The sequence below is a fragment of the Desmodus rotundus genome, chromosome 6 (genome assembly GCF_022682495.2).
Source record: "Desmodus rotundus isolate HL8 chromosome 6, HLdesRot8A.1, whole genome shotgun sequence".
NCBI classification, from domain to species: domain Eukaryota; kingdom Metazoa; phylum Chordata; class Mammalia; order Chiroptera; family Phyllostomidae; genus Desmodus; species Desmodus rotundus.
The window spans coordinates 12,282,024-12,302,197 of NC_071392.1; the positions used below are offsets into that span (position 1 = coordinate 12,282,024).

A 20,174-nucleotide genomic window follows, 5' to 3' on the forward strand; every position below is an offset into this window, starting at 1 on the left:
TACTGTATGTCAATTTATATCAAGTATAGATGGAGCATTTCAGGAATTTGCAACTCAGGGTGCACATATGATTTGCATCTCTGCCCACACAGAACCACTGAGTGTATAAACAGTTGCAGGAGTTTGAGACCATGTGTATAAAGTGATATACACATTCACGTGTGCCCAGAGAACTCAGAGTCCATCTGTAGCGCAGTTGCACCCACAGGAAATATCTCATGTTAAAGAATGATCTATAACCTCCACCAAAAAAAAGTGAGCTAAGAGGGCCTAACCTGACACTGAGTGGAAAAACCACTGGAGTTAACTTCGGGGAGAAAAATGTTAAGTGTATTTGTGACAGAGAAATCAGATTGCAGTGTTTGAATACAGCTACATCTAATCTGCCAACAGCCTTGCAAATATTGACCAACGCTCTGTACCCTAAGTCACCTGCTCCTTCCGAGACAACTTGCTGCTTATTTTGGCTCTGGTGGCCTGGATCCAGGGCGTGTGTCCCCATCTCTGGCTGGCCAGGTTGGGGGCTCGGGGAGCGAATGGAGCAGTACTGGCAGCTAGGTTTCCCAGCCTGGGCCTAGATACTTGAGCATATCCATTCTTCTTCTCTGGAATGGAAGTTTAAAAGGCCCACAGCCTTGCTCCAGGAAAGCAGATCTCAAGAGTGGTGAAGGAGGACTCTCAGCTGCTGGCTCCCTGGTGACTTGCCCAGACCAAGGTCTCTCTTAGAAAAGCTCTTTTCACCTCAAAAGTTAAATTTCTTTTGATTTCCTCAGATTTTTCCCTTTATATCCCACCAAGTCACCCCCTCCTACTCCCAAGTCCTTAATGTTAATTGTTAAACAGCAGTTGGAGCATTAACTGGGCTGTTAATAGGGGCATCGAGGCTCCTGGCTGGAGCTGAGGTGCCTCTGGGCCTTGCTGGCGTTAAGGCATCTCTCTGAAGCACTACCAAAGACTTCCCCCATTGATTTATGGCCTTGGGAATTTCGATTTGCTCCAGACTGTTCTGAGAGTTCTGAAGGGGGCCCCTTCTCATCTTTGAGTTGAAACCTTTACAGAAACTTTGGTTGGGGAGTTTGCCAGTGCTTGGGCAATACTTCCAGGTCCTTTACAGGCTGTCTGGAGAGCTCAGTGTAAAATATTTGGGGGTGGTGGGTAAGAGGAGCAGAGGGCAGTGTAGTAGTGGTCTGAGTTTTGGGGGGTACTGGGGAGTACTTTTCGGAAACCAGCCTTTGGTCCTGTCCCCTGCCCCACTCCCAAACCTGAGAGAAGCAGGTTTTCACTTTGGGTTCTTAACTTTCCAGCTTGTGGCTTAAGTAAGGACGGAGAAAGTTGACAGAGAGGTTCTCCTCTAGCTATACCACAGGCAGAGCCTTATTGGAATATTGCCACCAGCTTAAGCCAGGGCTCATTTCCAAGGGGTGAGGTCTCCTCCTCTTTTATTGCCATTCTGATTAGGACACCCCCATGACCAGGCCCCTTACTGAGGGCCTTACAGTCTCACCAGGCCCCTTCTATTTCCCTGCAGGGGAAGAGAGGAGGGGAGGGGAAGAATCAAGCATAGCCTCCTGCAGCTGCTACAAGTGAGCCCTCATGCTTAGAGAGGCCTAGCTTACTGAGGGCCGGCTCTCCAGGAACAAAAGAATATGACATGAGGGTCTCACCACCTCAGAGCACTCCCAAAGTTCAGAAACTAAGCCCTGAGAAGAGAAACTTTTTAGACAGCTCCTGAGAGGGTGAAGTGTTGAAATATGGAGAATGTCACCAAGAAGTAGGCAGAAATGTGTGTGTGTATGCTTATTTTTTTTCAATCAGGTTCCTCCTGAGAAGAGTCAGTCCAGTTCAGTTTCTGCTGGTGGACAGAGTTGTCTTTGGGGAGGGTGAGTAAGCCTGTCTACAGAGAGCGTCCCAGATTGTCTTGTAGGTTAGTTCAAGGGATGCGAGCAGAGGTTCTTTATTTCCTCTTCTTGCGGAGACAATTAAATCATTTCCCCTTACATCTGTTATCATGGGAAGCCTATGATTTCATGTATCATTCCACTGTGCACTGAGGAGAAGCATAAATGCAGGTGTGGCCCAGGCACTGAGTCCTTCCAGCAGAACTCTGACCCACCACTTTAGAGCCAAGCTCCTCTTTACTAGGGGCTCTTTTCAAACAAAACCAACTGGACCTGGAGGAGGTGCTTTAGCCTTTGTCAGGTAATTATGGGCCTTTTGGATTTCTACAGTGACTGTGGTGTATGGCGTGGGTGTTAGCAAACTCCATACAATGGCAGACCTGTGAGGGAGTCCACTGACTAGGCCAATCATTACTGGCTTTCTTCTGGAAAAAGGGCCTGAGCCCTGCCTTGTGATGTACAGGCTAGAGGAGACTGCAGTGCTTGGGTGTGCTGGGTTCAGCAGGTCCCTGCGTGGAAGACTGTACGGAAAGTTATGTGGACTCTAAGAATGGAGAGAGCATTGCTGTGTCCTTATGTGTGGATCGAGTGCAAAGAAATAGAAACGGAGATAACTGGCCTTGTGTGGCACATGTTGGTGGGGGTGGGGGGAAGGGCAGATGCCCCCAGCATCCTACTGCCTTAGACAAAACTCTTCTCTACTGCTGGTCAAAGTCTCCCACCTCCCCTCCCCCAAAGCTAAATGTTCTGCTTGGAAACCTAGTTCCTTCAGTGATTCCCTATTTCAAATAAAAGGATTTAAGTTGACGTATGACCACGTGAGCACATAATACAGCGCATTATTGTGGCATTTGGAGCGGAGACCCGGGCGGCTTCGCCTGTGATTACGTTTTGTAGATTCTCTACAGAGAGAGAGCTTTTTTCCCCCACCCCCACGCACCCACCTCCTCCTTCTCCTTCCCCTTCTCCGGAGAGCGCTCTCCTAGCGGGTTGCAGTTTTCAGTGCTTATGGAGCAGTACTGGGCCAGCTAGCCGATGGGACTCGAGGCCACACCAGGAGGATGGAATTTATTTTAAGGTATTTCCGTTGATTGTTCATATCGAGAGTGAGTTATGGCTGTGAGAGACAAAGGTCAGGCGAGGAGACCCTGGTTCAGGGATAGGACCCTCAGCCCCTCTCTTCCTTTGTTTCTCCTTTAGAACCGAAACCATTTGAAAGATCCCCAGTAGCGCCTGAGACTGAGTTTAATTTCCTGGAAAGTGGTGGTGGGGGTGTGAAGGAAAGGGCACTTGGGTGCTAATCGGTGGGCCTGGTGGCCTCCAGCTCTAGGGTGGCTTTGTCCACTACAGCGGTGGCGCTTAGTCCCGGAGCTGAGCCCCAGGCAGAGGGAGGGTCTCAAAGCCCCGGAGCAGGCTAAGCGCAGGCTAAGGTAGCCGAGGCTGTGTTCCCAGGCGACACTGGGTGGGGTGGACGGAAGCTGAGGGAAGGGGAAAGGGAATCGCTCCCTCCGTCACTCCTGATTGCCGGCCAGGATGGAGGGCTCCAGCTGACCAGAGCAGCCGGAGCAGCTGGGAGAAGGGAATCAATGAGTGTGCAGATGCGCTGCCATTTTATTGATGGTGCTTCAGGCCACTTTGTTTGGTGCTGGGTTGCAGGACACACTTTCTCAGGCACGGGATAGAAGGAGCTGGACCCCGAAGACTCGCCTTTGTTTCCCTGCACACCCTATGCCCCATAGGGGTGGAGGACAGCTCTGATTCAGGACAGGCTTGGGGTGGGCGCAAGCATGCCAGATGCCCCAAAGCTCTGTTATTCTAATGTTGGGGCACACAGAGGAAAGAGGTAGCCTGAGCTGGGTTTGGGCTTCCTGATGAGCATGGCCTGGTGAGCCCCTGTATGCTCCCAGCTGGCTTGGAGAGTTGGAGGACCGGCTGGGGCACCCTGGGCTGGAGGAAAGTCCAGAGGCAGAGTCTGCAGGAAGCAGAGGCAGACTTTTTCTGGCTCCAGAGCCCCCAGAATGGTACTATAGCCAGGGGGAAGGCAGAGGAGAGTTAAACTGTGTCTCTAAATTACTGGGAAAGCCCTAGCTAATTGGGCTTTGGGGACCCAGCACTCCTGGGAAAGATGGAAACTCCCGGAAAAGGTGAAGGAAACTTCACTGTCTTCTGCTCTTGAAGCTCTCAGAGCAGAGGAAAGGGGTGCTTACCAGGAGTTGCGAAGCAGATTTGCCTTGTGACTTTCTTTTTTTAAAAAATCTTATTTCTTTTCGTACTTGGAAAAAATCAAATGAGGCTTCCCCTACTTGAGTAGGATTTACTTCCCCAGAATGGAAGGGCTGCTCTGCCCTCCCCCTCTGCCAGCCTCGGCACTAACCGTGTTTAACTGAGGCCATTTCAAGTGCTCTAAAACACCCCTTGGAAATAAAATGTAAGCTTTAATTGCTGTTCAATTACTTGTCAGCATTTCATTTGATTTATGACCCAGTTCTGGCGCATTTTTGACCCAGTTAAAGACTCAAAAATAATATAGTTTCACTAGAAAGAATGAGAGAGGGAATAGAGGTTTGTTAAAGGCATCTTTTTATTGTCGCTTCAGTACCAGCAAGCAAAATAAATATCTAAGGAAGGACTCTTGAGCTGGTTCTGTATAAAAGCACACACAGTGAGAAGAAACCAACAGTCACATAATAGAGCACAGGTTGGTTTTTCCTCCAAGGAAAGAGCTAAAACCACTCTATTATAGGTAAACTGTAGCTATAAAAAAAGGCTTAGTCCATTTTCACCCTCAAAATGCCAGCCTCACCCTCACAGGCAAGTGTATTTCCTCATTAATTTTCCTCCCCATTCTGGGATTTCCATGCCTCTTCTTGCCAACAGTTTTTCTTCACCTTGGTCCCTGGCTGCACAGCCAGCGGTTCCCCCCCACCCCACCCCCAGCCAGGGAGGCCCTCTCAGGCATGTTCACAAGGAGGTCCCTGAGAAGGGCACCAGGACACCTTCGGTGTTTCAAACATTCTTCTAGAACTGAGAACATGTTTTCTTTTGGTCCCCATGGGCGAGAGAGATAGGGAGCACAGGGACTTCGGGAAATTTGGGGAACCAGAGTCTTAGCAAAGAAAACCTCAGTGGTTTTGGTGGAGCCGGGTGAATAGCTGCGGGATTTGCTTAGAAAGGGCAGGCGGCAGTGACCGGATAGTTTCAGGCAATGGAAAATCGACAGGAGGTATTTGTTCTTAAAAACAAAAACAAACAAAATGCCTTCAGCTATTATAAATTATTATTTTTTAAATCATCTCACCTGCCCTGCTCCCAAAGCCAGCACTCTGGATTTCAGCAGAGAGGCCTGACTCCAGGCAGTCTGCGTGCCAAGGCGCCAGACTCCAGCCTTGAGGTCAGAACCCCGCTTCTGCCCGAGGCAGCCCGTGCCCAGAAGCCACCTATTCTGGGCAGGCGGAGCTGCTACCCCTGTTTTCCCCCCAGGCTCCCCAGCTCGGCGGGTCCAGCCCCCGAGTTTTGCCCGGCACGGTCCTGGCGCAGGTAGAAAGGCGTGCGCCCAGGGCGCTGCAGCCCTCACCTCGGTGCCCTCGGCTCCCTTGGCCCAGGCCGTCCCCTTCCCTGGCAGGTTCTCACAGAGAGCTGGCCATCCCTGCTTGCAGCTGGCTTAGTCGAGAAGGCGTGAGAGTCGCGTCAGCAGTTTGGAGGAGAAAGTGCGGGTTGATTATTGACCCACGCCTTCTTTCTTCAAATGCCACATCCAACCCGGACGGTTTGAAGAGAAAATGCCGCCGAGCGGATTTTTGCGACAGGCTGTGGCCTCCTACGTGGCCCGCTCCCCCTTTCAAGTTGCGCTGCGGCAATATGCAGTAAGGAGCGAGTGTTTGCTGTTTTGTGCTCTGTTTACAGCGTCGGGGCGCCGAGTCATAAATCTTGCCCAGCCGTAAATGACAAAAACCATTGGTATGCATGAGGCCACCCTGGCCGGGAGTGCTTTTTGATTTCTCCCTTTTCCCTTCGCTTTGTTTTTGCTCTAAGGTGACACTTTGGCTCCCTGACAGTTTAAACATACTACTTATATTTTTAACACCTTCCTTTGAGAAGGACCGGCCGTTGACACCTTGGAATTGCACGAAAGCTCCATTTCTCTCTTTTTGCCACACACATACCCTTGCAGAGTTTGCTTCTGAATCTGGGGAGTTAAGAGAGGCGAGAGAAGGGAGGAAGACTATCCTCCCTAAAGTTGTGGAAGTATTACCGGGCACAGGCAGGCCTTTCCTCTGCTCAGTGTCCCTGTATACCACTAATTAGTTGGGGGGTTGGGGATGGAATACCACGGATGTTGGTTGCAGTTGAGGTCAGAGCTTTATCAGTCCTTCCCTGTGAGTGACCTGCATGTTTGAACTGTGACACCCCCCACACAAGAGCTGGACTCTGGGGTTTCTAGACTCGTCTGTGTACCTGAGTCCAGAGCTTCCCATTTCACTGCCCGAACACCGTGCATCTCCCCCAGGCTCCTTCTCTCCTGGCCGCCAGGATTTCAGTGTTTCTGACTACAAACATAACCAAAGGCAGCCGCATTTGCTCTTTGGGAGGTCTGTCCAGAAAAGAGGCCCTATCGGAGCCCCCCAAAGACTGGGTTGAGGTTCTTCATTGGGGTGGCAGGTGAGGTCAACTGCCCAAAGTCTGGGGAACTCTCTCCTGTTCTCCTCCTTGCCCCTCAACTGGAAATGTCCAGGGCAGAGGGTAGCATGGTTTCTCGAACGTATTCCTAAGAAATAGAGCCCGGCATGACATCCCCTTTGTGAGAGCCGTTTGTCCTCATTAGCATAATTTTCCAGGACTTTAGTGACGCCCAGGAGCGACGAGAGGGAGGGCGTGGGGGTTGGGGGGAGGCTGCCCTCCTCCCGCCACTGCCGAGCTCCCCCTCTCGCTCCTGGCCCTCCCCTCGGCTCAGCCCCATCCCCCAGGCCGGCCCGCGCAGCCCCAGCCGCCTCGGCCACCCCTCCCGCCCGCCCCCAGCACCCCCCACCGCACCCCCTACCAGCCGCTGCTCCGCGTGTAATATTCATAAGAAACATACCCAAGTCGGTGCCACTAGCCCAGGCAGAGCCCCGCGCCGCACTAGCGCTTATCTCCGGCCTGCGGCTGCTGCCCTCGGGAAGGGCAGGGGGCGGGGGTGTGGGGGAGGGAGGGTGGGTGGGTGGGGTGGGTGGGAGGGGGGGTCCAAGCCGCCCCATTCCGCCCTGGGCGAACCGTGCCGGAGCAGCGAGGCGGCCACGCTCTACGTCGCGGTGTCCCGGCCTCCGGGTCTCCCTCCCCGCCCGCCGTCTCGGCTGATGCTGAGGATCGGTGCCCATCCTGCACCGAGGGGACCCGGCCGGGCCGTCGAGCCGGGCCGGGCCGGAGCCCGAGCCTGCGCTCGCGGCGCTCGTCAGAAGTTAAGGTAAGCAGGGCCACAGCCGGCGCTCTCGGCGCTGAATGGCGGAGTTTACGTCTCGGTGATTTATGGCCGCAGACTTAAATCTCGGTTCAAGAAGAGTTCACAAGCCGGAGCTTCCTTCCCGGCAGTGACTGATACCCTTACACTTCGAGTTCAGGCCGCTTTCCCATCCCCGCCCCCACCGCTGTCCGCTCCCCTTAGCCCAGCCGCAACTTTTCCGTGTTGGGGAGGGAGGGGGGAGGGAGGGGTGGGCCATGGGACGTGGGGGCTCTTACCCCATGTTCCCACTTAAACTTGGGGTGAGGGCACGCTGAGGAAGGGGCGGGAATGGAAAGAAGGAGCGGCGTCTGAAGGAAGGAGGTTGAATTTGGGCAGATCTTCCAGACAGACAATAGGGCTTGCTTCCTGTACTCAGCCTAGCCTCCTCAACTCTATTTCAGCTCTTGCACCTGAGTTTATTGTCCAGAAACGGACCTTTTAGGAGGAATCTCCTCCTATCCCCAGCCCTAGTTTGGGGGTGCAGAGCAAAGTTTCCTGGCTGGCAAAGCTCCGACTTCTTTACTAGGTTGCAAAGTTTGGGGGCTGAGTTGAGGGGTGGACCGTGTGGGCCCCAAAGTGGTTATCTGCTGACCTCAAACAATAGGAAGCACTTTGGTGGGGTCTCGGAGGTGAATTCATATTTTAAGTTTATGGGAGTTGATGTTTGCTCTTCGATTATTAAAGGTATTTTTGCTACTTTACAAGACAACGCACAACCTGATGAAAAGACTTAGGTAAAAAGCAGGGGATGTAGCTTGTGATAATGGATTAGCAAGTCACTGGAAGGAGTACATGTTCAAAATAACTTAATTTTGTTTTATCTAATATCTTGCTGTTCAAGTGTCTGGAGTAATTTTCTTAACCTGACGTTTTATTTTACACAAGCCTAGTATCTTAAAAATGTATAATGGCAGACATTCACACTGCCAAATGCAATAGGAACTGCTTTCAGTGAAAGAACAGGAAACAGACATAAAAGTGCTATTCAGTTTTAAATTTTATTTTGCCATTTATTTATTTTTGATAATGGTATCTGTAGCTTTCTATCTGTTTCCAAAAGAGAAACAATACTACGGGGCTGAAGATCACACACAATAACTCTGGGTAACGGATGCTGTAATTTTTAATTGAGGTTCTGGAAAATTAATTGTGCCTATTTTGCAGATGTTGGTCAGATTGTTGGTTGAATAATGAAATCCAAAGGAGCACATTATTAAAGACAAAATTGCAGTATAATCATCCACTGGTACATGCTTATTACATTATTTTTTTTCTAGTTAACAAAGTGCCTGCTATTCCTGGAAAACTTGAATAACTCCAGGACTCAAATACACACAGTTGGGGTGTGAAGTGTAAACTGTTTTCTCCACAAATTTGTCATTGTAATTTCCTTAAATGGTCAGAGACAAACATTGTGTGTCAGAGTGTAACTGTGAATATATGAACTCACGTGGAACTTTTCTGAGCAGAAGCAGTGGTTGACCATGCAAAGGTTGAAAAAAAAATGAAACAGATTTTACTTCTGCAAAGTGCTTTCTAAATAAAAAATAGTTGAGAAGGCTTTCAATTGCTTTTTAGATTTCTAGGGTTGCCCTTTACTTGGTGTTTCTGAAGCAGGTAAATAGGCCAAGTAACAAATATCAACAACAAACAGCACACAAAGATCAGGGAACTCTGGCAGGATTTTATGGCTTGTGCTTCCATCCCTTGTCCGGAGCCAAATGACCCCCATACATCAAATTACATAGCAGTTTCTAAGACAGAACCTATTATCGTTAAGTTGGAAGGAGAGTTCAAGCCGTGGTCATGGAGATGAACGCTGGTTTTTCAGGTTCCTGGTGGGTTGTTTTTTTTCTCTAATCCATCATGTTTTAACAGGTAGAATTTGATAGTTGCTCGGAATAACAGCACCTCAGAAAGTCCAAGGCAGGAGGGTCTGGGGACCTTTTGTAACAGAAGAGAAGTGGTAGGAGTGGCTTGCTGGGACATGCCTAAGAAATAGGAAAAGGAGAGGAGTAAAAAGCTGTCCAGGTTTGAGTCTGACTTGCTGGAGTGGGTGTTGGTGGTGGTCCCTCCCCACACAGGATGTTCCATCTGAAGTTTTTTCTCTCCCCTCTTAGCCACAAGGGGCTCAATGGGAGGTGAGTCCTGTCCCTGCACAAGGGTAGACTGCCTTAACAATCTTAGCTTCTGAAATCCAGTAGGGTCCAGCAGGGCAATTGCCTGAATTTTTTTGTGTGCATACCTCTCTGGTTCTGGAACGTCCAAGAAGGGGCTGGATAGGACGTCACCCCCGTGTCAGGGCTCTTTTGGCAAATGTAAGTCTTAAGGCAAAGAGAGGAGAAAAAAAAATTGGAGACTCCCCTTTGCCTCCTCGCTCCTTCCCCAGAATTCCCGCAGGGAAGGAGTCTCGGGGCTTGCCGGATGAGGCCAAGGAGCAGAGAGGAAGGGACACCCCGAATTTCTTCTTCCCTGGAAAAGAAGGATCCCAACCCTGTTCCTTTCTAGCCCATCAGGCCTTTCTTCTTTTGGACTCCGGCTCCGGAGACCAGGCTTCCAACCCTCGCTCACTCTTCTCCTCTCTCCCCGGAAAACCCCCCAACTCCAGACGCAAGTTAAGCAAATATTTGTAGCTGCCAGTAAATTCCAGCGGCTTTTTATAGCGCGGCTCTCTGCGCCCGGGGCCAAGTCGTGCTGCTAAATATTGCTGACCACTTTTTCTTTTATGGCTTTCATGTCACTTAGCTATTGAGAGTAAGATGGATTTGCGCGGAGCCCTCACCGCGCGGCGATTCTCACCCCCCAGGTCTGCGCGGGGCGGCCATTGGCGGCGGAGCGTCACGTGACTGCGGGGGCGTGCCAATGTGCGCCCTCGCGGGTGTCAAGCCCCTGTCAGAGAGTGCGATCACGATCGTGAAACAACGCGATGCAAAAAGCGACCTACTACGACAGCTCGGCGATCTACGGTGGCTACCCCTACCAGGCAGCCAACGGGTTCGCTTACAATGCCAGCCAGCAGCCGTACTCGGCGTCCGCCGCCCTGGGCGCCGAGGGCGAGTACCACCGACCCGCCTGCTCACTCCAGTCACCTGCCAGCTCTGGGGGCCACCCTAAGGCGCACGAGCTGAGCGAGGCATGTCTGCACACCCTGAGCGGCCCGCCCAGCCAGCCCCCAGGCCTGGGCGAGCCACCCCTGGCCCCACCGCCGCCCCAGGCCGCGCCCCCTGCCCCTCAACAGCCTCAGCCACCACCACAGACCCCTGCTCCAGCTCCTGCCGCGCCCCCGCCCCCCTCTTCGGTCTCCCCACCTCAGAATGCCAGCAGCAACCCCACCCCTGCCAGCGCGGCCAAGAGCCCCCTACTCAACTCACCCACCGTGGCCAAACAAATCTTCCCCTGGATGAAGGAGTCTCGCCAGAACACAAAGCAGAAAACCAGCGGCTCCAGCTCAGGTAAAGAGGTGCCTTCCGGAGGAGGATCCTCTCTGGCCTGGCTCCTAGTCCCCCAATCCCCCTCCAGGCACAGGCAGCGCGGCTGGAGCGCGGGAGTATTTCCAAGGATTCACTGCTCCTTCTCTTTCCCCTCTACACAGGTTTCCAGAGTCTTTGCAACTAGGGAGGTGACAAGACTCTGTGTGTGCTCAGGAAACCCCAGAAAGAGACCTAATGGGAACCTCTCTGGACTTCTCCAAGAGCGAGTGGGGCCTAGTGAGTTAGGAATCTCTTCGTATGCCACTTGTGCAGGGAGGACCTTTGTGCAGAACAAGCCTGAGCTCCACTCTCTTTCTAGCACAACTCCTCATTTTTAATGAAATACTGACACCGACTCCACACTGAAATGTGGCAGAATAAAAGCAGGCCTAATCACCCTCCAATTCAGAATCAATACTTTGCTTATCATTAGAGCCTATTTTAAATTCTTGCTCCAGCAGATGGAGTGGCTGGCTGCCTTACCACTGGGAAGGCCCTACTCAGGTTCAGCACAATGAAGGCAGCCAGGGATCTCCTGGGGGAGGGGATTCAGACTTGTCATCCTAATAGGAACCACATGGGCTTCCTGGAACCCGACTCCAGTGGATGATAGGCCCTGGGTCTTAAGGCTTCCCAATATTCTTCATTACTATTGCCCCTGCCTTTTCCAGTTGCCAGAGCTGTTCTGAAAATCTAGGACCTTTCTGAGCCAGGATTTGGAGGCCCGGGAGGACAGGAGGTCACAAGATTAGTAAGCAAAGCTGGGGCATGCTGCTTGATGAGGTGGAAAACCCTAATTAATAGCACCCAGCACTAGGGGCCTGGGCCTCCCCACCAGAAATGGATACTGTTAATGGGACCTCTTTGGGTAGAAAAAGCTTCCAGATTGGGGCTTCTACTCCACCCATCTCCACTGAGGAGATTAAATAAGTGGCCAGTTGAGGCAACTGCCCAATCCTTCAGACAGACAGTGAATGAGAGAAAGGTTTATTGAGCATGTATTAGGTGGCCCACATTTCATTTGTGAAGGGAATGAAGGTGGTGAGACATGCCCATAAGGCTCTTTAGTCTGGTAGGCTTGCAGGATCATTAAAGGAGTCAGAAAGCAAGCAGCTCCAGGAAGGATATACAGACCAGGAAGGCAAACTGGAGGTTTTGCTTTCTTGTCCTCTACCGTCCATTGGAGAAGGCTATGATTTACAGTCTGACTGAATGAGGGGCTAACTCCCCAGCTCCCAGCACTGTCCAGGACGGAGGGCAGCACCTAGTTCCTCCTCCCCCTTTCTGAGCCCTGACAAATGGAGGGCTCTTTGGGGTCTGGAGCCAGGAGGAGCCTGGTTAGATCAGGGACTGGGCGGGGTTGTGGAGCTGCCCCTGACACCACTCTTCCTGTACTCTTCTGTCCTGGCAGGGGAGAGCTGCGCGGGCGACAAGAGTCCGCCTGGGCAGGCGTCCTCCAAGCGGGCGCGCACGGCCTACACGAGCGCGCAGCTGGTGGAGCTGGAGAAGGAATTCCACTTCAACCGCTACCTGTGCCGGCCACGCCGGGTGGAGATGGCCAACCTGCTGAATCTCACCGAGCGCCAGATCAAGATCTGGTTCCAGAATCGCCGCATGAAGTACAAGAAGGATCAGAAGGGCAAGGGCATGCTGACGTCATCAGGGGGCCAGTCCCCAAGTCGCAGCCCTGTGCCCCCGGGCGCAGGCGGCTATCTGAACTCTATGCATTCGCTGGTCAACAGTGTTCCCTACGAGCCCCAGTCGCCCCCGCCTTTCTCCAAGCCCCCCCAAGGCGCCTACGGGCTGCCCCCTGCCTCCTATCCCGCACCCCTGCCCAGCTGCGCGCCGCCGCCCCCACCGAAGCGCTACACAGCCGCAGGGGCAGGGGGCACACCCGACTATGACCCGCACGCGCATGGCCTGCAGGGCAACGGCAGCTATGGGACCCCACACTTACAGGGAAGCCCCGTCTTCGTAGGGGGCAGCTATGTGGAGCCCTTGAGCAACTCTGGGCCGGCCCTCTATGGCCTAACTCACCTCCCTCACGCGGCCTCGGCAGCCATGGACTACGGGGGTGCTGGGCCTCTGGGCAGCGGCCACCATCACGGGCCTGGGCCAGGGGAGCCGCACCCCACCTACACGGACCTTACTGCCCACCATCCTTCTCAGGGAAGAATTCAGGAAGCCCCTAAGCTCACCCACCTGTGATGGTGGGTTCGGGGCTGCGCGCCAGGAGAGTCCCCCTCCCCTTTCCTCTTCCTTTGCTTTTTTTGTTTTAAGGTTCTCCCTGCCCCTCCTTTTTCTCTCTCCTCTGCTCCCTCCCTTCTCCCCGTTTTGTTTTCTTTGGTAACGCGTTTTTATAGTTTTTGTGACGTAGCAATCTTGGTTGCTGGAATGGCTGTCAGTATCTGTAGCGATATTTATCTCCTCCCGCCCCTCGCCGGCCGCTGGCCCTGCACCCTTTACCTTCTCCACTCTTTGATCAGAAACAGGGTATATGAACAAATTTTCTAGCCGAGTACTTCAATGTGAATTTGTTCATACATTATGGCTCCCGAGGGGACGCAATTACTTTTTTTTTTAATTTTAGTTTTTTAATTGCACTTCTTGTAAAGAGCGAGAAAAAAAAATCAAAGGCGCTTTGAAACAGGGACTCCCTGTGCAAGGTTAACTACGTGTACGTCTTTTCCGTGTGTGTATGCTGGTGAACAGTCAGATTTATTTATATTTTTTTTGCAAGCATTGAATAATCTAAGTTTTAAATATTATTTATCCCCATCCGTTCGTATTTATATTAAAGAAATTCTGTACCCTGATTGTTCAGAAGGTTTCTTGGGCCTTTTGTTCAATAGTGTATTGGCGTACATAGGAAATTTTTTATTTGAAAGGGAAAAGTAATTCCTTTATAAAAAACGGTAATGATGCAATAATACCAGAGAGGATCCAGCTTTCGAAAAGCGGTGATTTAATTTGTAACATCCGGCGAAACTGAAGAAAACAATCTGTAAACGTGAAAAATGCTACATTTGTTTGAGAGTTCTACATTCCTTGCTGCTCACACTCTGAGAAACAAAACAAAAAAAATAATAAAGTTTTTATTCTGAATAATATCCGCGTTCGGAAGGGGTTCTTTGACCGAAGATGGGGGTCTGCGTGGAATGGAGGCGAACTGGCGGAGCAGGCCGCAGCCGCGCAGCAGCTCTAGCTGGGGCCTGGCGGGGAGGCTCGACCGGGAGAACGGCGAATTCTCGGGAAGGCAGCCGGAGCTCCGGGCGGCTGCAGCTCTGGAGACCCGGAGCGGCCAGCCCGCTGGGCTGCCTGGTTCCCAGCTGCCACGGAGGCCGGCAGCGGGCACAGGGGCTGCGGAGAGCTGACTGCAGGAGAAACAAAGGCAGCGGGCCCAAGCGCGGCGGGGGGCGCACAGGTGCCGGGCGGCCCCGCCGGGGAGTAAGCGGGCTGTCTCCTAGTCCTCGATTTTCCTCCGGTCAAAGCCTTCTGGCCCACATCTTAACCTGAGGAATCGCCAACCACACCAAGGATGCCGAACACAAGGAGCAACCGGACTCTCCGCGGATGCTTCGTGGTCCTTTATCAACCCAGGAGGAAAGAATCACTTCTAAAATTGCCATTAGGAGCGAGGTGTCTGGAAAGAGACTGAGAGGCTCACCCCGGTCTCCAGCACAAGGAAGGCTGAGCCCTTGCTCCGACTGCTCAAGTCCCAGCATCGGCTTCCTCTCGGAATTTAGGATTTGGCTTTCTCTGGATTTATTTCCTCTCCTTCTTCCCTCCCCGGGTTCTTTTTATGGCCCCAGGGGGAGGGAGAGAGAGAAAGGAGATTAATATCTTTTTAATAAAAACGCAATTTTATAAGTACTTGTTTCATTTGATGCTGCAGGAGCTAAATATTACGTTTCTATTCCTGGGCTGCCGACTGGCTGGCTGGCAAAGGCAAAGGCAGGCGCAGGAAAGGGAAATATTTTCATCTTCAGAGGAAAGAATTGCTCAGAGAAGGAACCAAATTCAGAAAGTGCAGACCTCCGAACTGCATCCCCATCAGCATCCTCCTTCAAAGCTGGAAATGAGGAACTACCTGCATCGGGGATCAGGAACCTCCGATGTGACAAATAAATCCCCCTTCTCCTTGAATTCTGTTTCTGAGGCAGAGGTGGAAAATGTCGCCATTTTGTTTGCAATCCCAAATACCCATCTTCATGGCCTCTATCTTCCCCCCGAGAAGCTCCCTCAGATGATCTTTACAAACAGGCACTGGAGCCCTTTCTGGGTACCTGCAGGGGCTGCTTTTAGGAAACCTCCACACATTTTAAGCAAAAGAAAAGGGATTGGAAGATGCAAACCTAGGCAGTTGTAAAGATCTGGGTGTTTCTCTCCCAGCCAGAGGTGCTTCCGCCACATCTGTCCTGGGTCTCCATGTATAGAGCTAAAGACTTGGGGCTATGGAAGAAGTGGACTTCATTGAACGTGGCACATTCAGCCTCCCTGTTGAAACGGGGCACATCTCAAAAATACAGCGGCTGGATAATCAGTCTTTGTGAGGACTGGAGCTTCCGCCCTTCTGGTTGTTCACCTCTAAACTAAGCAGGCTGAACAGATTCAAGAGTCTTCTTTGAAGGAATAATTTTAAAGAAGTGCAGAAAATTAAAATTACCTAGGAAAATAAGGAAGAGTGGGGGCAGGGGAGAGATCCACTCAGAGAGAGGAATATCTTTCAGAGATACGACTATTGGAACCCATTTCTAAAATCTACTCTTTAGCTGAGGGAGGACTGGCTTAGAGGCTTTCTCCTCCCCCCCGGACAGAGGTTTAAAATGAGATTCCAATATGATTTTCCACATCTTGCCAGTCAAGACATTCATTTTGGCTTTCAAAGAAAAAACATCCATCTCACCCCCCAGCCTCCTAGATATTAAAAATAAATCCTTATTAAAATATCTCCTGAGTTAAAGTAATAGATTTGGGGAAGATTCCAGTGTTGAATGGTGAAAGAAAAGGGTTTTCTTCCAGATGGTATTTGAATTAAGGCCGCTGAGGCAGCAGAAAGCTCTCACCCACGCAGCCCCTGACAAAGCCTCGGTGATACGGGGGCAGCGCTGCTCCCTCTCTGTAGCTCCCCCTCCCCTTCACCCCTCAAAATTTTCTGGTAAAAGCAAATGCCAAAAGCTGCCATCCCAGAGTCTGCAAAGCACCTTTCCTAAAAGCGGCCTTATAACTCTTTCTGCTGCCAAAAAAATATCTTTAAAAAGACTAGTTTTCCTTGTTTACTTGCGTTTCCTGCTCTCCTCTTTGCTCGGCCACATTTGATCTTGGAAAGAGCTCGAAGCTGAAATGTGTTCTTAAGGGCTAGAAGCTGTCAAGGCTTTTGGTGAGCAAGATTGATCGCGCCCAGACTTCCTTCAGAGCTTTGTTTGGAATAAAAGCAAGAAAACTGAAAAACCTCACGTTTTCCAACATAGCATCTCTATCTGTAAGGCAATGCTCTGAGCTAGTCAACGACGGAGGGCACTTTATATCTCATTTCCAACCCAAGCCCCCTTTGATGCCGGCTTCAGAGATGGAGTCCCATCCTTGCGCCTTGCACAGCCTTGCTTGTTTTCTACATAGGGCTTTCTCCCGCCAACCTCTCTCTCCCTAGCCATCAGAATGATTTATTTTCCTGCCACCGATGCCTGCCGGTCTGGGGGAGTCTGATCGCTTGGTCCATTTCAAAGGAAGCAAACGGGAATCATCATCCTCAGGGTTTGGGGGGAAAGAGATACCTTCAGATTTCTTTCTCAGCCTCGAGCCTCCTCCCTACCTTCTAGCTTGGTGGATTTTTAAAAGGTTATTTTTTGGTATCTAAAGGTGTTGTTATCTTTTGAACCCTCCAGCACAGTCCAAGATGTGCTCAGTCTCCAGTCTGAGAATTGGAGAGAGGAGACAGAGAACAGAGAAAGAGAAATATTATAATTCCTCCTTGGGTCGCCTTGTCTCACCTGCGGTGCTGTTTCCCACAACAGCACCTGAGTGCAAACATCCCTGGTGGCCAAGGAGCAGGAAGGTGCGGGAGACACCTGGGACAGCCAGGCAGTACTCACTGCGTCTGAACCAACAAGCCCCCAATCAGAGCGACAAGCAGACGGGGAGAAAAGGAAAAGAGAGAAACAGGCGCCTTCTCCCTCCCTGCTGCTAACTTCCAACAGACTTCCTGGAAAACGGAAATACTCACCGCACCCGAGCCCTACGGGTATGAAACCCAGAATGCCAGGAGCCGCACACGCCTGCTCGGGGGCGGCATTTCTTTGGCTGGCCGCCGCCCTGGCTACAAGGATTTGAACACATGGACCTGGGTTTGTTGTCTTGCTTGGCACATGCTCTATCTCTCTCCAGCCACTCCTGAAAAGTTGATGGCGCAGGAAGATGGGGAAGCTTCGAGAGCAGCCTCCCGTTTTCCGCTTCCTTCTGGAGCCAGACGCAAAGCTGCTGTGGAAAAGCCAGCTAACAATGGGCCCGGGTCCGGGTCTGGGGGAGCGGACTCCGAGCTGGGCATTGGGAGGGGTGCGAGGAGGGCCTGCGGATGTGGGGAGGGAAGGAGAAGGGACAGAGGAGAGGGAGGGGGAGAGGAGAGAGGAGGGAGAAAAAGAGGGAAAGACAGACAGAAGAAAGAGACAGAGAGGAGATCAATTCTGAGATCCAGGAAATGATTTTAGAAAAAGCAGAGGAGAAAAAGAAAAATAAAGGGGGGGGTACCCAAGAATCTCTCTCTCTCTCTCTCTCTCTCTCTCTCTCTCTCTCTCTCTCTCTCTCTCTCTCATCTTTCCTCTCCTTCTGCTTCTTCCTCCCGCCTTAGTAGAACTTATGTGGCCGGGATGGGGGGCCCTCGGGTGTCAAAACTTTGAAGATTAATGGATTACTTTGTTAATGACTGCAGGCGTCAGACTGAGGTGCTTAAATGATTTGTGAGGTGCGAGGCGTCTTCCCGACAGTCCCAAACAATGCGCAGAGTGCGCGGGGGAGGCAGAGGGCAGCCTCCGGCGGGACCGGCAGCAGGGCTCACACTCGCACACTCACACGCACTACCAAGCGCACACACCAGGTCCTTGCGGATGGGAAGGCAGGCAGGCACCCTCGCCCCCACGCACTGCCGGGCATCCCCACCCACATCCACATCTATGTATTTTTGCCCAGAAAAAAGTGTAAATAAAGCCTCGCTGGCCCCCAATGAGGCGTTCCTTCTCGACTTTTTTGGATCAATCAAACAGACAGTGGCTTCTTTTGATTAAAGCCCAAATTGTCATTGGGCAGAAGCAATCATGTGACAGCCAATTCGGTCCAATTTCAACCTTGTCTCCATGAATTCAATAGTTTAATAGTAGCGCGGTCCCCATACGGCTGTAATCAGTGAATTAGAAAAAAAACACCCCAGCAGCGATCTTCTATGATAGATTTTTTTTTTCCCTCCGCACTCGCCTTTTTCCTGGGCCTCGCCCCCCCAAAGCCCCTCCAGAAGAGGGAACTTTTTCTCCGAGGGGGCTCCAAGGAGAAGGCCATGAATTACGAATTTGAGCGAGAGATTGGTTTTATCAATAGCCAGCCGTCGCTCGCTGAGTGCCTGACATCTTTTCCCCCTGTCGCTGATACATTTCAAAGTTCATCAATCAAGACCTCGACGCTTTCACACTCGACACTGATTCCTCCTCCTTTTGAGCAGACCATTCCCAGCCTGAACCCGGGCAGTCACCCTCGCCACGGCGCTGGCGGCCGCCCCAAGCCGAGCCCCGCGGGCAGCCGCGGCAGCCCAGGGCCCGCCGGCGCCCTGCAGCCGCCCGAGTACCCCTGGATGAAGGAGAAGAAGGCGGCCAAGAAAACCGCGCTGCCGCCCGCCTCGGCCGCCACCACCACTGGCCCTGCCTGCCTCGGCCACAAAGGTCAGTCCAAAGACGTGGCCCCAGGTCCCGGGACCCCGGTCGCCTTCGGGGCTGCCCCGTGAGCGGTCCTGGGGGGGAGGGGAGCGTGGGCTGGGAGAGAAGGCGGAGAGGGAAAGATGCTTGGCTGCCTTCCCTTCCCCTGTGGGCTCAGGAGTGGGTTTGATGGAGAGAAAAGGCATCCTACGCTCCACAACGAGACATATATTTTTAAGAAGGGGGGGAGGAACTTTCCCTAACTTGTGTAATGTGGGATGATTTATTTGAGTTGGAACTGACCTCCTCTTGTCTCGTTGTCCTAGAGTTTGGCTTTTTGACAGTAATGAAGAGTGATAGATCGCTCTTGCTCAGCTAAGCAGCTGATGCATTAATTATAAATTGTGGTGTGGGTAATATAAAGTTTGCTCCCGGATGGAGAGGTTGGGGGGAGCTCCAGGCGGGAGTGGGACGGAGGAGGAAGAGATGGGGTCTCCCCGGGATGGGCTCCCAGGAAAGGCAGCACAATAGCCCTCCTGCATCCAGGGGCGGCCATTTTGTTGCCGTGGATCTTTCCTGCAGTATTTATTCTCTAGTGGAATAACCCCTCTCCGGACCCCTCCACCTCCAGCTGCGAGTGTGTCTCTTGTCGGTTTCCCTTTCCGCAGAATCCCTGGAAATCGCGGACGGCAGCGGAGGGGGCTCGCGGCGCCTGAGAACTGCTTACACCAACACGCAGCTTTTGGAGCTGGAGAAAGAATTTCATTTCAACAAGTACCTTTGCAGACCCCGGAGGGTGGAAATCGCGGCGCTGCTGGATTTGACTGAGAGACAAGTGAAAGTGTGGTTTCAGAACCGGAGGATGAAGCACAAGAGGCAGACCCAGTGCAAGGAGAACCAAAACAGCGACGGGAAATTTAAAAGCCTGGAAGACTCCGAGAAAGTGGAAGAGGACGAGGAAGAGAAGTCACTTTTTGAGCAAGCCCTCAGCGTCTCCGGGGCCCTTCTGGAGAGGGAAGGCTACACTTTTCAGCAAAATGCCCTCTCTCAGCAGCAGGCTCCCAGTGGACACAATGGCGACTCCCAAAGTTTCCCAGTTTCGCCTCTAACCAGCAATGAGAAAAATCTGAAACATTTTCAGCACCAGTCACCCACTGTTCCTAACTGCTTGTCAACAATGGGCCAGAACTGTGGCTCCGGCCTAAACAATGACAGTCCCGAGGCCCTGGAGGTCCCCTCCTTGCAGGACTTTAATGTTTTTTCCACAGATTCCTGCCTGCAGCTTTCAGATGCAGTCTCGCCCAGTTTGCCAGGTTCCCTGGACAGTCCCGTAGATATTTCAGCTGACAGCTTTGACTTTTTTACAGACACACTCACCACAATCGACTTGCAGCATCTGAATTACTAGAAACAGTAAAGGCAAACAAAGCATCAC

At 51.9% G+C, this 20,174-nt stretch overlaps 2 protein-coding genes and 1 long non-coding RNA gene across 3 annotated transcripts; 2 read left to right on the forward strand and 1 right to left on the reverse strand.

Moving 5' to 3' along the window:
• The first annotated feature begins 7,117 nt into the window (after nucleotides 1-7,117).
• On the forward strand, nucleotides 7,118-13,053 carry HOXA3 (homeobox A3). Its single transcript, XM_053926629.1, has 3 exons — nucleotides 7,118-7,338; nucleotides 10,181-10,826; nucleotides 12,256-13,053. The coding sequence occupies exons 2-3, from the start codon at nucleotides 10,301-10,303 to the stop codon at nucleotides 13,050-13,052; spliced, it is 1,323 nt and encodes a 440-aa protein (XP_053782604.1). The 5' UTR covers nucleotides 7,118-7,338; nucleotides 10,181-10,300; the 3' UTR covers nucleotide 13,053.
• LOC123480008 (uncharacterized) lies at nucleotides 8,239-13,163 on the reverse strand. The gene is made up of 3 exons (XR_006655862.2): nucleotides 13,047-13,163; nucleotides 9,620-9,698; nucleotides 8,239-9,365 (listed from the first exon to the last, which is right to left on the reverse strand). It is a non-coding gene; the product is annotated as an uncharacterized lncRNA (long non-coding RNA).
• A 3,793-nt stretch (nucleotides 13,164-16,956) lies between these two features.
• HOXA2 (homeobox A2) lies at nucleotides 16,957-20,174 on the forward strand. Its single transcript, XM_024563043.3, has 2 exons — nucleotides 16,957-18,766; nucleotides 19,408-20,174. Exons 1-2 carry the CDS (start codon nucleotides 18,277-18,279, stop codon nucleotides 20,145-20,147), a joined length of 1,230 nt encoding a protein of 409 aa, XP_024418811.3. The 5' UTR covers nucleotides 16,957-18,276; the 3' UTR covers nucleotides 20,148-20,174.

Excerpts from the sequence above, each read along its gene's own strand:
- HOXA2 (XM_024563043.3), top strand. The coding sequence starts at position 18,277 with ATGATAGATTTTTTTTTTCCCTCCGCACTCGCCTTTTTCCTGGGCCTC. Across the intron at positions 18,767-19,407 it reads TGCCTGCCTCGGCCACAAAG|AATCCCTGGAAATCGCGGAC; the intron begins GTCAGTCCAAAG and ends CCCTTTCCGCAG.
- HOXA3 (XM_053926629.1), top strand. The coding sequence starts at position 10,301 with ATGCAAAAAGCGACCTACTACGACAGCTCGGCGATCTACGGTGGCTAC. Across the intron at positions 10,827-12,255 it reads AACCAGCGGCTCCAGCTCAG|GGGAGAGCTGCGCGGGCGAC; the intron begins GTAAAGAGGTGC and ends CTGTCCTGGCAG.